At 36.6% G+C, this 14029-nt stretch overlaps 1 protein-coding gene across 7 annotated transcripts in view; it reads right to left on the bottom strand.

The window, feature by feature from the left end:
• TBC1D32 (TBC1 domain family member 32) overlaps nucleotides 1-14029 on the bottom strand; it is a 207635-nt gene that overhangs the window by 143685 nt on the left and 49921 nt on the right. For all 7 annotated transcript variants that reach the window (XR_002343100.1, XM_013988502.2, XM_001926894.5 and 4 more), the window contains 4 exons: nucleotides 8651-8741; nucleotides 5318-5458; nucleotides 2588-2680; nucleotides 700-842 (listed from right to left, as the gene is read on the bottom strand). Coding sequence is in view for 6 of the 7 variants with exons in the window: in XM_013988502.2 (XP_013843956.2) it covers nucleotides 700-842; nucleotides 2588-2680; nucleotides 5318-5458; nucleotides 8651-8741 (468 nt within the window). In the remaining variant the exon portion in view is untranslated. The remainder of the gene's footprint in view (nucleotides 1-699; nucleotides 843-2587; nucleotides 2681-5317; nucleotides 5459-8650; nucleotides 8742-14029) is intronic.

The raw sequence follows: 14029 nt of genomic DNA, 5'->3' as shown, positions 1-14029 counted from the left end.
GGCTGTAAAGAGACAGACTTATGTTCAGAATTAGATGTTTCTAAGTTTTTATAAAGTAATACTAGTTCCTCATATAAAACAGCAGTGGCTCTTCAGGAAAATTTTTTCCAAAGGCTATCTGGGTGCCATTAAAAGAACAAAACATTCACAAGACTTATTAGAATTGCAATAAATAGCTTCTTTTTTTAAAGTTTTTTTTTTTTTTTCCTTTTAACAGCCACACTACTGGCTTATGAAAGTTCCTGGGCCCGGGTGGAAGTAGGCCTACACCACAGCAACACCAGATCTGAGCCGCACCTGTGACCTATGCCACAGCCTGTGGCAACACCAGATTCTTAACCCACAGAGTGAGGCCAGGGATCGAACCCGAATCCTTAGACATGCTGTAGGGTTCTTAATCTGCTAAACCACAATAAGAACTCTGATAAACAGCTTCTTAATAGAATAACTTCAATCCTGACAATCAGCTCTAAACATAACGAGAGAAAAATTTAAGATGTTATATGTACTTCCCCCCCCATTGCTATAACTAAAATCATGTGACTGTGTAAACTAAAATTTAATAAGCAAAAATCTTTGTCAGCATAAAATACGTTTGTATGAGAAAATGTCATAATACTTCAAATATCAAATTTAGAAATAAAATCCCATTGAACATTTGTTCATTAATACCAAATCAAGAGACTCTTTAATACCAACCTTAGTTCCTTTCATTAAGTTATGAACAGGCTGAAGAAGTGCCTCCATCACAGTGTTGTTACATAAGCATTCAACAGCACATTCTTTTTGATCACAGAGTATACGGAGAACTTCAGTTACCATACTTGCAGGAGAGTAATTCTCTAATAAACAAGAAGTATTTTTTTAAAAGTTAAGCTTAAGACATTATTTAATATTCCTTTTATTTCTGTGTTAGCTACTGCTGTTCCAAAAAGCTCAAAGTTAAAAGAGTTTAAAAAATTGCACCACTCACTAACCCAAGGATGATGTACTAACAAATCATAGCTTAACATCATCTTCAAGTTGATAAAAAGGGAGTAAATGACAATAAATATAAATACCAAAAGTCAGCATAAGATCATTTGCTGTTTGCCATGAAAGCACTGATTGATAAGAAGGATGTGGTTTGAGGCAAATTCACAACTTCTCCCTATCTAGCAAATACTTTATTGTATTCACTTTCCTTTTTCTTAAAAATGTATTCAGATGTTGAGCCTGGTAGAAAATTAATCATTTAGACAGAACTACAGCCAAAAATGAGGCAGAGGAGAAATTTTCATGGAGACTAGTATATTTATGTTACCATAAAAACCAAAGAAATGAGTGAGCATTTTTAAGATTTTTCTTAAAAATAAATGTACTTTTAGTTTCAGAGATTAACATTCAGCTATTTGACCTCTTAATATACTCAACAAAATAGTGTTTTACATGAAGACACTAAGCAACCAGAAGTTAGTATGGTAAGGTTGTCGTAGTAAGATACCATACTAACACTGAAGTTCTCGATTTATGTTACAACATCCCATACTCCACAAATACACTAATACCTGACAGAAAAAAAAATGGAAAAGTTCGATAGTTTTTTTTAACTAACCCCAGATGAGAAACACTGTTTGCAATCAGAGATCACCGAGGAACACCAGACCATTTTTCATTATTTCATCTAATTTTTTACTTTTGAGGACTATGTTGCAAACACTGTGTTTAAAGTAAATAAGACAAGTACCCCAGGAGATAGTAAACCAAGACATTATCAATTATAACAAAAGAGAATTACTTTCATAAAGGAACCATGTTAGGTTGTAGGAGTATATAATAGGGGTACCTAATCGATTACTCTATACACGCAAATACCTTAAAAACAGAAAAGTATGGAACGATTATTAGAACTAATAGGCTGTTTCAATTGCATGGAGAAAACCTACCAACTGATAGATGTAGCACAGCACTAATATACGGCCCAAATAGTTTTCTGTGGTTCACATGAGTTCCTCTCAGAATTTGTACCATCCTTTGTAAGGTTAACCTCCAATTTTAGAACATCTGAATCTATAAATCTAGCAGTGTTTTGTTATTAAGCTTTTTAGTTTGAAAACTTTTCCTTTGACTATCAATGAAATTTCTTTAAATGTTATTTAAAAATTTTTTACATGCTAGTAGACAACTATAAGACTAAAAGGTATTTTATTGAAAAAAAAAATTAAGGTTTTCTTAAAAAGATGAACCTGAAAACAAGTTTTGGATGTGAACTTAAACAAACAAGCTGACCAAAACCTCCAAGAAAGTATAAACGGTAAAAAATAGCAATAAAGAACACATTAGTACCTATCAAATTTCCCTTAATATAAGAACACCTTGATCTTAAACATTAAATTCTCAGCAAAATTGGTTCTAAATAGAAACTTTAAACATCAATGAACAAAATTATGTTTCACAGTTTACTTCCAGTACCAATGTAACTTATGAATAATGCTGAAATCTTAATGAAACCTTTTTACTAATAAGCTAGGTCAGTTACTCAAAACACTCAGAATAGAGAAATAGGAACCATCAAAAAATACACTATTTATAATAGAAGTAGAATTACCTAAATGTACAGATGTCATCATCTTTGGACAGCTTGGTGAGTAATAGATAAGTTGGGTAAACAGAACCAGCAGATCTGTAAGGGATACCAAATCTTCAAAAAGGAAGGAAAAAAAAAGTTATTTTCTATGTTCACAAACTTAGAAAAACTTACCTAAGCTTTCATCCCCCACACTAAGTTTTCATGAGACTGTGGTACAATCAGGGAGAAGGGGGAATAATCCAAGACAGAAAACTCCAGGAGGACAAAGTAGACAAAGCTAAAGGATAGAAAAGCAAGTGACACAACGGGTGCTACATGAAGGTGAAGCTTTACCATTTATAGTGAATCTCCTAGAAAGATCTAGGAATGTGATCAGGCCTGTTTGAGTTTATTCAACTAGGAGAAGTAAAATTCAGCTTAATATGTTGGTCCAGCTAACTTATCTATTTAACACAGTAGAGCAGAGGTCCGTAAACTCTTCCTTGACCAGACAGTGAACAGTGCAAGCTTTGTGGCCAGTTTCACAAATACTCAACTCTGCTGTTGAAGCACTAAAGTGGTCAGAGACAATCTGCAAACGAATGAGTGTGGTGTGTGGTGTTTTTAGATAAAAATTTATACATGCTGAAACTTTAATTTTGTATATTTTTCACATTACATGGTAAGTTTTCCCCAATAATTTAAGAACATACAAGCCAATCTTAGCTCACAATTCATACAGAACAGAGTAGATTTTGTCGATAGGCTACAGTTTACTAACACTTGTACAAAAAATTTCTGGTGAAAGCACATATGAATCTTAAAAGTTAACACTGAACTATACTAATACAGTAGGGTAGATCTCATAAAACTGGGTTTTGAGATGACTTCTAACATCTGATAGGTCAAAATGTGTATGTCAAAAGCCCAAGTGCTAAATAAGTTAGATGACAGATATAAACTTAAGTTGAATACTTGAAACATCACAAAATCTTTCTACAAAGTTCACAATGTCCTATAAAATGGCAGCTCTTTTCTTAAAAGTCATTTCTCTTAGTGCCCATTTTACCTTGAATTATGTAGCAATACCATGAGAAATGAAAGTACATAAAACACTTTTTTCTCAAGGAGCTCACATTTTAACCAAGGAGAAAAGGTTTAAGTAAAACAACTAGGAAACAGTACAGAATGTTCAAAATGAAGATACTTTATAACAGGACTGGAAAACTATTGGCCATCATATCCTTATTTTGGAAGACTTTCAAGCTAAGAATGGTTTTCCTATTTTTAAAAGTCCTATGAAATGCATCAGGGTCCTCAAAACCATGCCCAGATTTACTGATTGACTAGGAAGACTCAGGGAATTCAACATACAGTAACACGCCCAGCTCTGATTTACTACAACAAAAGGATATAGAGCAAAAAATCAAAAGGAAAAGGCACATAGGGTGAAGTCCAGAGCAAACCAGGTGCAACTGGCCAAAAGTTCTCTCCCAGAGGAATCATGCAGACATAGTTCTTCCAAGCTGTGACAACACACATGAAATGTTGTCTACCACGGAAGCTCATTGGAGACTCAGTGTGCAAAGTTTTTACTGAAGATTGATCATATAAGCACCCCCTGCCCAATATATACCAGGATTCCAGACTCCGGAAGGAAGGTTTTCAGCATAAAACACATTATTTGTAATCACATTTTAGACACAGTGAGCCCCTCTTATTAGTTCTGAAAACAATGAAAAATCCAAGTTCCCAGATGCCGACAAAGTCCAACCTTGCAAGCAGGCCTAAGGACAGCAGTCTGGCCTAATGTGTTAACTTTCCTGCATATACACACATGTAGGTGAAACGAGAGGCTAGAGGGTACCAGTGGCAGATCACAGAGGCCTTAGCTGCAGAAGGAATATGGGCTTTATTACAGAGGCAACTGGAATGATACTAAAGGGTTTCAAGCAGGAAAGTAATCAAATATGATTGTGGAAAACTGACTGATGGCAGCATAAAAGTTGAATAGAAGGTGGTCAAAGCTTAAAATAAGACTAAGAAAATCATGAGCAAAAACATCAGAAAGCACACATGTACACACACGCACTATGCAACAGAGACAGTATGTGACCAAGAAGCCCAAAACATTTCACAGAAAAAGTCTGCTCATTTCACAGAAAAAGTCTGCTGATCTCTACTCACTACGTTCCTAGTACAAACTGTTAAGGAAAGTAAAAAAAGATAACTAATACCATGTGAAACTTAAAGGAGAAAACTTTAAAAGTGGGACTTAGGGTAACAACAATATAGTTATATATCAAATGGCACAGCACTTTGCAGTTTATAAAACACTAATCCAAAACCTCATTTCTGTGATCATCTCAAAAATTCTGAGTCCAGCACCGATATCATCCCATTTATACAGGTAAACTGAAACAGTTAAGTGATTTCCCTAAAAGATAATGGCTAGTTTTTAGGGGAATCAGAACTTCAACAAGGACCTCTAAGCTGTGGATGCAGATCTGGATCATCCAGTATGCCTAGGACTTTGAAAGGCAGAGAGAAAATAAGAAAAACATCAAAGGTAGGGAAAACAGAATTATAAATGTAGGAAGAAGTACATTCTGACAAATTCTTAAAGTAACATTTCAAGGTACGTAAGCCTATCAGCAGACGAAAAGGTATGTTGCTGAGTACCCTGTATCAAGCCAAATCTCCAAATTTTAATAATTGATAGCACAAAACTTACCACACCTGAACATGTTTGCATCTAATTGCACTTACCTTTTCTATTCTTCAGCTTTACAGGAAATAGTTTTCTGCCTTGTTTATAGATCAGTAATCTTCCTAAAAGGCAGACTGAGTGAATAAAATAAATGTATTGCAGTTCTTGTCCTGAATAGTAGAAAGTTTTCTGCTTGTTCCCTTAAGAGAGAAACAATTACATTTTATTTTAATTCCACTATATTTTACAGTACCTGTCTTCGTTCCCTTCTGAACATTAAACACGGTTAGAATCTATAATGGAGACACTTGGTATCAATTTTTTAAAAAATCATTTGTTTCCCGAAATACTTTAACATACCTAAATCTCTGAGGAAAAGCATTCATTATAAAATTTAGCTAACCTCAGAAAATAATATGCATACAGTGTTCATTCTAAAGCAAATACCAGAGGATTGTTAGTTATCTGTTATTATGAAGAGGGGCTTTAAGTTAAGGAAGAAAGGAAATAATAGAAAATGTTACTATTTAATTATACCAATTAAAAGCCAGATTTACAAAAGAGCATGTTTATAACCATGTTTGCAAATGAAATTAGAATCTCTAAAATACAGACACCTAACATATTATTCATTTACTCATTCATCCATACATTTGAGATCTTACTAAGTACCTATTTTATGTAAGACCCTGAACTATATGCTGGAGTCAAAAAACAAGTAGCATAAAACTGGACTTCCAATTCAGAGTATGGCAAACAGTCTGATATGAACAGAGCATAGGGAGACGAGTAAGAGAACCAAGTCGCTAGAATGTAGCAGATCACAGAAGCCTTAGCTGCAGAAGAAAAATGGGCTTTACTATAGACGCAACAGGGATGACATTAAAGGGTTTCAAGCAGGAAAGTAATTAAACATGCATGCAGAAAACTAACTCTGATGGCAGCATAAAAGTTGAATAGAAGAAGGTCAAAGCTTAAAATAAGACTTGTTAAGAAAATCATAAGCAAGAGCATCAGAAAAAAAATGAAGAGCCTACATAGCAAATGTTTAAGGAAAACTTATCAATATGCCTTAGCCAGAGTTATACATGAACCGTGGAAAAAAAAAAAAAGTTTCTAACTCATATCTCTGTACACAGTAAACTCTTCTTCTATTCAAATAATGCTGAATAAAAAAGGCTAAGAAAGAGAACAGTGATTTCAGTCCTTACTGTTTTAATATTGAAGTTACTGTGGATCTTCTAGATAGAATACTAAGTATGATGTAAGTACATGGGTCCGGAATTCATGAAAGGAGTGTGGATTTAGATATTTCAGAGTCAACATGTGTGTATATATATGTGTGTGTAAATATATACACACATGATGAAATATATATACACATACACATAAGCATAAAATATTTGAAACTATGAGAATAAATGAGCTCTGGCAAGAGAGAACAAGTAGACCTTAGCCTTAGAGGAAAAAAAAGCAAAGGGTAAAACTGCTATAAGTACAAACACAAAGAAAAGAGCCTTTCAAGTGACTAAGAAAAATCTGTTAGATGAGAATGAAGAAATCAAAGAAAGAATGTACCAGGAAGATGAGGCAAAGGGTCAAGAGAAGCAAATGCTCTAAAATGAGGACAAGAAAGAGAAAGTTAATAATGGGAAAGTCATGGAACAGGAGAAATAGAAGCATTACTTCTATGGTTGAGAAATGAATAGGAAGTAAAGAAATGGGGCCTACTTGTATGCTAAATACTTAAAAAGGCTTTTCTCTTAAAGCAGAGAGAAGTAAGGTATATATGAATATGCTCAGGTTTTTATATTAAATATATGAGTAGGTTTAGAGAATGCAAGGAAGGTACCAATTGAAAGGGAAACACAACAAATGTGCTGGTTCTTAAAACACACACACACAAAACACCAAGATAGGAAGAGAATCAAGAACAGACAAGTAGCTCCATCTGCAACAGAAGGATTACCCACTTCCTGTAGCCTGGAGAAAGGGAATACCAATGAGGGCATATAAATAAGTATTTGTATTCATAAATGCATGACGTTTGGGGATTTCACATCTAAAAAGTTCCATTTTTCTCAGTGAAGTAGGATTCAAAAGAGAAAAGTGGGCAGGGGCAGAGCAGGGAGTTTGAAGAGCCTGGGGAAGGTTTGTAATAGCTTTTACAGAACACTGAAGAAAGAATATCTAAGATGATTCCAAAGCTACAAAGAGCAGCTGAGGCTAGAGAAAAACATAAGTACACTATCAATTTATGTTACAATGCTCTTTGCTCAATTTCCTAAGGACCAGAGATTATCTAAAGTTGAAGAACTGCATGTAGGAAACTCTGAAAGAGAAGAATTTTGAAAGAAATGTCAAAAGAATGCAATGAAGCACCCTGAGGTCTTCACCAGATAGGGAAGAACCCAAGTCATGAAGAGCTGGTAGAGTGGTAGGGGAAAAAAAAAAAAAAAACAACTACATACAACATTGTAATATTAAATTAGGAAAATCTGAGTTTATAGGTAATATTTTATATAAGTTTATATATAACTTCCTTTACTTTCAAAGTTCTGGATTCTCTAATTTCTCCTCCCTACATAACACTATATTTTGAAACCTATTATTGGTTCTTGAGAATTTTTTCTTAAGAATTTACTCAAGGATAAACAAAAGTATAAGGTATCTTGATATTCACAAAGCACTTACTTTCTGCTTAGAGAAGTGACATAAAATAGAATGATAAAAGAAATCAAACCCACAAGGCAAGTTGTAAGATGTAAGCAACAGAGCAATAAAAATTCATGCAAGGCCGAGAAGCCTTCTTGAAATATGTAGTTTCTTCTTTTGCAATAGGATTTCTATCAGTATAGGGGATTGTGGACAGTGGCAGTAGGAACAACAATGATGTAGAGGCACTGGTACGCCTCCAAGAGTCACTTTAATAAATAACTAGATATGAGACTGGATAGAGAAATAATGCTCAGATAATGAAATATCTAGGATATTTTAACTCAGACTGATAATAAGCAGAAATGAATCACAGGGTGGGTTAAGTGTCCAATAATAAACCAGTATTTTATAGAAAATTTCCACCCACTAAGATGTATAAGCAACTGATATACTGTTCATTCTTTCCTCCTTTTAGGTATTATTGCAGTTAACAGACTGGGACACACACCCTGGTATGAACTGAAGAAATTCAGATGTTAAGAATCGCTATGATAATTTCAAAATATATCTGCTATAAAAAGTTACCAGAATGGTGTATCTTAAATTTGTGGAAAATATTTTACATTAGCAAAAGCAATCTAATTTATCATGCTATTAAAAAAGTAAGTTATTACTAAGATAGTTTTATTAATAAAACTCATCATTTTTAAAATGTAAAAGAACAGAATACCTACCACAAGGCTTTGAATGTCTCAAAACCTCATTGGCTTTCATGGTTTCACACAACTCAAAGTATTGAACACACTGCTGCACTGCTGTAGTTATCTAATAAAATAATAATAGCTTATTAATTTCAGAATTTTGCAGCCCACAAGTCCATGTATTATAAGAACTTAGTCAAGGCTGTAAAATATGCTGGGAAAATATTTAAGAATAATATTGAGAAAATTTAGAATAGAACCTTTCCAGGCCACTGAAGCTCAGTCTCACCTGTTAAATTTTAACTATGGCATCATTCTAGGAAACGCTGAAAATATTTGTAGACCAACAAATACAGTATTATTAAAACACTGATTTCAAGACAATACACACATACTTTTCTTTATAGTGAAAGATGCAAAAATTCTGGCCATAATTTTATTTTCTCACCAGTATCCCCAGTTCCCTTGCTTTAGTCTTTTCTCCCTATCTAGCTAGCAAAATATGAACTGGATCTTCGTTTCCATCTCAGATACCACATTTGCTAAAAACTGATAAAGAAAAATCTCAATTCAAAGAATAGTCATAAAAAATGATCTCCAACTTCTGAACACAGCAATTCTGATAGTTTTTATTCTACCTCCTTCTCCCACAAGCACAGATTTTAAATATTCTCCCTTTCCTCTGCACCTACATACTTCCTACAGGTGCCCTCTCATTCGAATTTTCAAATAAAACAGAGGCCACCAGTGAGATGAGGAGTGTTAATTGTTAGAACTGGTAATAAGGAGGTCTGTGGTGATCTCGAAAAGATCAGTCTCAGGGGAGTTCAGGGAATAAACCCAAACTAAGAAAAAGGAATAGGAATTGGGAGAGTGAAGGCAGCTAGTATAATTTTCATTTTCAGAAAAGTTAGCTGTGAAAGAAAAAAAAAAGACTGGGGTCTTAGGGTGAAAGGAAGGGTTAAGCTTTTGTTGATACGAAAGTATCTAAGAGCAGAAACAGGACCTAAGTGAAAGGAAGGGTTAATCTTTAGATCAGAAAAAGACAGAGGCTGTGTGAACAGAGGCAAGTTCACAATCGTGGTGTCAAAAAACCAATAGATCTTCTAGCCTCATTCATTCTTATGGCCTCATTTTCACCTGCAAGAGTTAACACGGCAGGATTTCCATCATTGCAATGGCCTGCTGACCAGACCGGACCTTGACCAGCATCTGGAAACATGAATTTCAGGAGATTTCTCACCAGTCTAAGAACTGTGCCTAAAAAATGTGGTTTATGCGGAGCATCTGTTTTTTTTTTTTGTGGGAGTCTTGGAACCCCTGGTATGTAGCAGGCAGGAGCTGCCTACGTAATTAACCCCAATTTTAAAAGAAAATGGGCACTGAGTCTCTGAGCTTCCCTGGTAGACCCCATTTCCCATGAGCAGTCACAATATGACACTGGAGAAATTAGGTGGGAGTCCTGTGCGACTCCACTGGGAAAAAAAGACTCTTGGAGGCTTATGTTTGGCATCCTCCAGATTTCACCCAATATGCCTCATCCCTACACAAGTTTTGCTTTGCGTCCTTTTCCTACTAGGAATCATAGCTGAAAGTACAACTAAATGCTTAGTCCTACACATCCTCCCAGCAAACTCAAATCTGGGGGTGGGCTTGGGGAATACCCCTTTAATATCTATGTCTTATCTAAATCACACTTTAGGATCCAGATCAATAAACCCCCCTACCCCATGGAAATATGGATCTGAAACTCCACATGACCAAATCTAAAGTCACAACTTTTCCCAACTTTCCTATTTTCTTTCTACTGTGTTACTTATCTCAATGAATAACAGTCACTGGAATGAGAAAGTCCTCACCCAACCCCTATTCAAACAGCCAAATCTTCTAAAACCTGCATTCTAAATACAATACTCCTGAGTCCATCCACTTATCCCAGTTCACTGTCATGGCTTTAATTCATGTTTCCATCATTTGCTTGGATTACTGCAAAACCTCCTGGGGGAGGAATGAAGTACTGAAGTAAAAACTATCTCCACTTGACAACCTCAACCCATTTTCCAAATTTTCCAAAGCCCTAACATGATGTAATTTCAGTCCGTAAAAACCTATCAGTTGCTCACTAAACCTCCAGAATAAAGGCTAATCTCCTAAATTTGACATAGGACCTTTTTAAGATCTACCATTAGTCTTATTTTTCTTATCCACCAGCCACACTCACACAGAGAAACACATCTACCTGTGTAAAAATCCATCACCAGGATCTCCTGCTATGGTATAGTGGATTATGAATTTAACCGCAGTGGCTCGGGTCACCACAAAAGTGTGGGTTCAATCCCCAGCCAGTTGAAGGATGCAGCAGCTGCAGCTCAGCTTCAATCCCTAGCCTAGGAACTTCCATATGCCACAGGTGCAGCCATAAAAAACCAAACAAACAAACAAAAAAAATCACCCAAAAACCAATTCAACATGTGACCATCAAATGACCAATTCATTAAAAGCAGATTTACTAAAAATCTCAATCAACATGCAACCAATTAAATTTCAAACACTTGGAGTTCCTGTCATGGCTCAGCAGAAATGAATCTGACTAGTATCCATGAAGACAGAGGTTCAATCCCGGGCCTCACTCAGTGGGTTAAGGATCCAGTGTTACCATGAGCTGTGGTATAGGTCTCAGACATGGCCCAGATCGTGCATTGCTGTGGTGTAGACTGGCAGCTACAGCTCTGATTCAACCCCTAGCCTGGGAACTTCCACATGCCACCAGTGCGCCCTAAAAAGATGACCAAAAAAAAAAACTAGGAGTTACTGTTGTGGCGGAAACGAATCCAACTAGGAAACATGAGGTTGCCAGTTTGATCCCTAGCCTTGCTCAGTGGATTAAGAATCTGGCGTTGCCGTGAGCTGTGGTATAGGTTGCAGATGCAGCTCAGATCCTGCACTGCTGTGGCTGTGGCATAGGCCCCCAAGCCTGGGAACCTCCATGTGTGGCAGGTGCGGCCCTGAAAAGATTTTTTAAAAATGTGAAATACTTTAAAACTAGTATTTTACAACAAACTTATTTTTATGTGAAAAACGGAAAGGGCTGAGGATTCGCCATAATAGGTCTTTGGAATTATGATGCCCTATCCTGCCTCATAAATGAATGAAACAAACTGAGGTCATCTGCCACAGACACAAAACTTGTAAGAACTTTTCAAAAAATATCGTCCTGGAGCTCCCCATCGTGGCTCACTGGTTAACGAATCTGACTAGGAACCATGAGGTTGCGGGTTCATCCCTGGCCTTGCTCAGTGGGTTAAAGATCCGGCGTTGCCACGAGCTGTGGTGTAGGTCCCAGACGCCGCTCAGATCCTGTGTTGCTGTGGCTCTGGCGAAGGCCGGCGGCTACAGCTCCCATTCAACCCCTAGCCTGGGAACCTCCATATGCCACAGGAGCGGCCCTAGAAATGGCAAAAAGGCAAAAAGGCAAAAAAAAAAAAAAATCATCCACTTAATAATAGCTTTCAGGGAAGTTCCCATCATGGTGCAGTGGAAACAAATCCAACTAGGAACCATGAGGTTGCAGGTTTGATCCCTGGCCTCATGCAGTGGATTAAGGATCCAACGTTGCTGTGAGCTGTGGTGGAGGTCACAGATACAGCTCAAATCCTATGTTGCTGTGGCTGTGGTGTAGGCCAGCAGCTGTGGCTCCGATTGGACCCTGGCCTGGGAACCTCCATGTGCCGTGAGTGCAGCCCTAAAAAGCAAAAAAAAAAAAAAAAAAAAAAACCACAAAAAACAAAAAAAATTAACTTTCAGGTACCTGATTTTCAAAAAATTTCTCTAATACTGACTCACATTTCTCTGAGCAATCTATGTCCAGTTATACGAAGTAAGTGCAGTTTTCAAGTGTTATTATGTGTTGTTTCCCAAGCCCTAAAGCCTTTAAACATGCTATTATTCCATGGCCCTGAAATATTTTCCTGCCACTATACCTTAACCATTGTCCCTTCTCTTTTCCAGGATAACATCTATCCACTACTAAAAAAAAAATTCCCCATATCCTCAGAAATGAGTGATGGTCGGTAGGTTAAAAAAAAAAAAAAAAAAACCCACCATATTTCTATATTACTCTGGTAACAGGTATCTAGAACAAGTTTTAAAGCCTTGTTAATCAATTCATGTCAACGGATCTCAATGAACACACTTCTGAAAGCAACCAATCAGTTAGCCCCTTGCTTCTAAAAGAGTGAGGCAACAATAGACATATTCCAGGTAACCTACAGTTGGCATGAACTCACTCTCCCCTCTGAAAGCCCATCGGTCACCAAGTTTCAAGTTTTCCCCAAAACCTTATAGTAACAACCTGCTTGGCCTAATTAAATAAGCTATAAATTCAGCCTTATGCCTTGTTTTAATCCTCAACAGGTCTCGAGCTTCCATAGCAATTACTGTGAGGGCTTTCACTTGGCATCATTCCACAGGTTCCTCAAAGGAGCGTGCTCACTGGGCCCTCAAGTCCCAAACTTTGATAGTCCTGCAGATTTGCCATCATGTGAGTCTGTCTCAACAATGATCTGAGCTCCAACTTGCTCCACTGAGCTCTCACTGCTAGATTTTACTATCCTCAGATTTGTCATCAAATAGGTCTTTGCATAAAGGAGCCTGTTTTGGAGGAACACTGTTTAGTCAACAGTTGTACTATTAACCTGCTTATTCTTTGGTGATTGTTTTGCTTCTATTCTTATTTGTATAGACTCTTAACTCCTGTTTTGTTTTAGCTTATATCTACTGAATATAAGCTTATATCTACTGAACATAAAAAGGAGTATTCATAGGAAACAGAGGAATAGTTCAAGAAGCCTCTACTCCAGTCAATCCAGTCCAAGCTAGCCCTGAGATGAGTAGCACCAGCAAAAACTCATGCAAAGGCAATTGGTCAAATTGCCCTGGGACTCCTACAAAAATTGCATGAGGGCACTCCTTGACTTGTCAATTCTTGAAATAGGGGAATCAACTATTACCATTTCACCAATCACACATCTAGCTTCTGCTTTATTATAACCTAAGACATAATTCATAAGTGCACACTTTTGCCCAAAGTATAGTGTTCTGTTTCATGTTTGTCATGAGTTTAAGACTATACTGCAAACTTCTCTTGATAGAACTACTTCCTAGGTGAACTTATAAAATCCTATTCTTACACATACCTTGGTAAATAGCAACAAAGCAAAGATGACCTAGAACAACTGTCACTATGGGAAACTTTTGACATGACAAACATACTTAAGAGAGGCTCTAAAGCATTAGAAGATCAAAAACAGCTTCTCTGAGAAAAAGTACTATCTCCAAGACATTTCTTTCAGACACTTCTTAGTCCACTTCCACTCAAACTTTCAAAAACTCATTCTTCCTGCGAGTTCCTGC

This window comes from Sus scrofa, chromosome 1 (assembly GCF_000003025.6).
Source record: "Sus scrofa isolate TJ Tabasco breed Duroc chromosome 1, Sscrofa11.1, whole genome shotgun sequence".
Taxonomy (NCBI): Eukaryota; Metazoa; Chordata; class Mammalia; order Artiodactyla; family Suidae; genus Sus; species Sus scrofa.
This window is presented reverse-complemented; position numbering and strand designations above follow the sequence as displayed.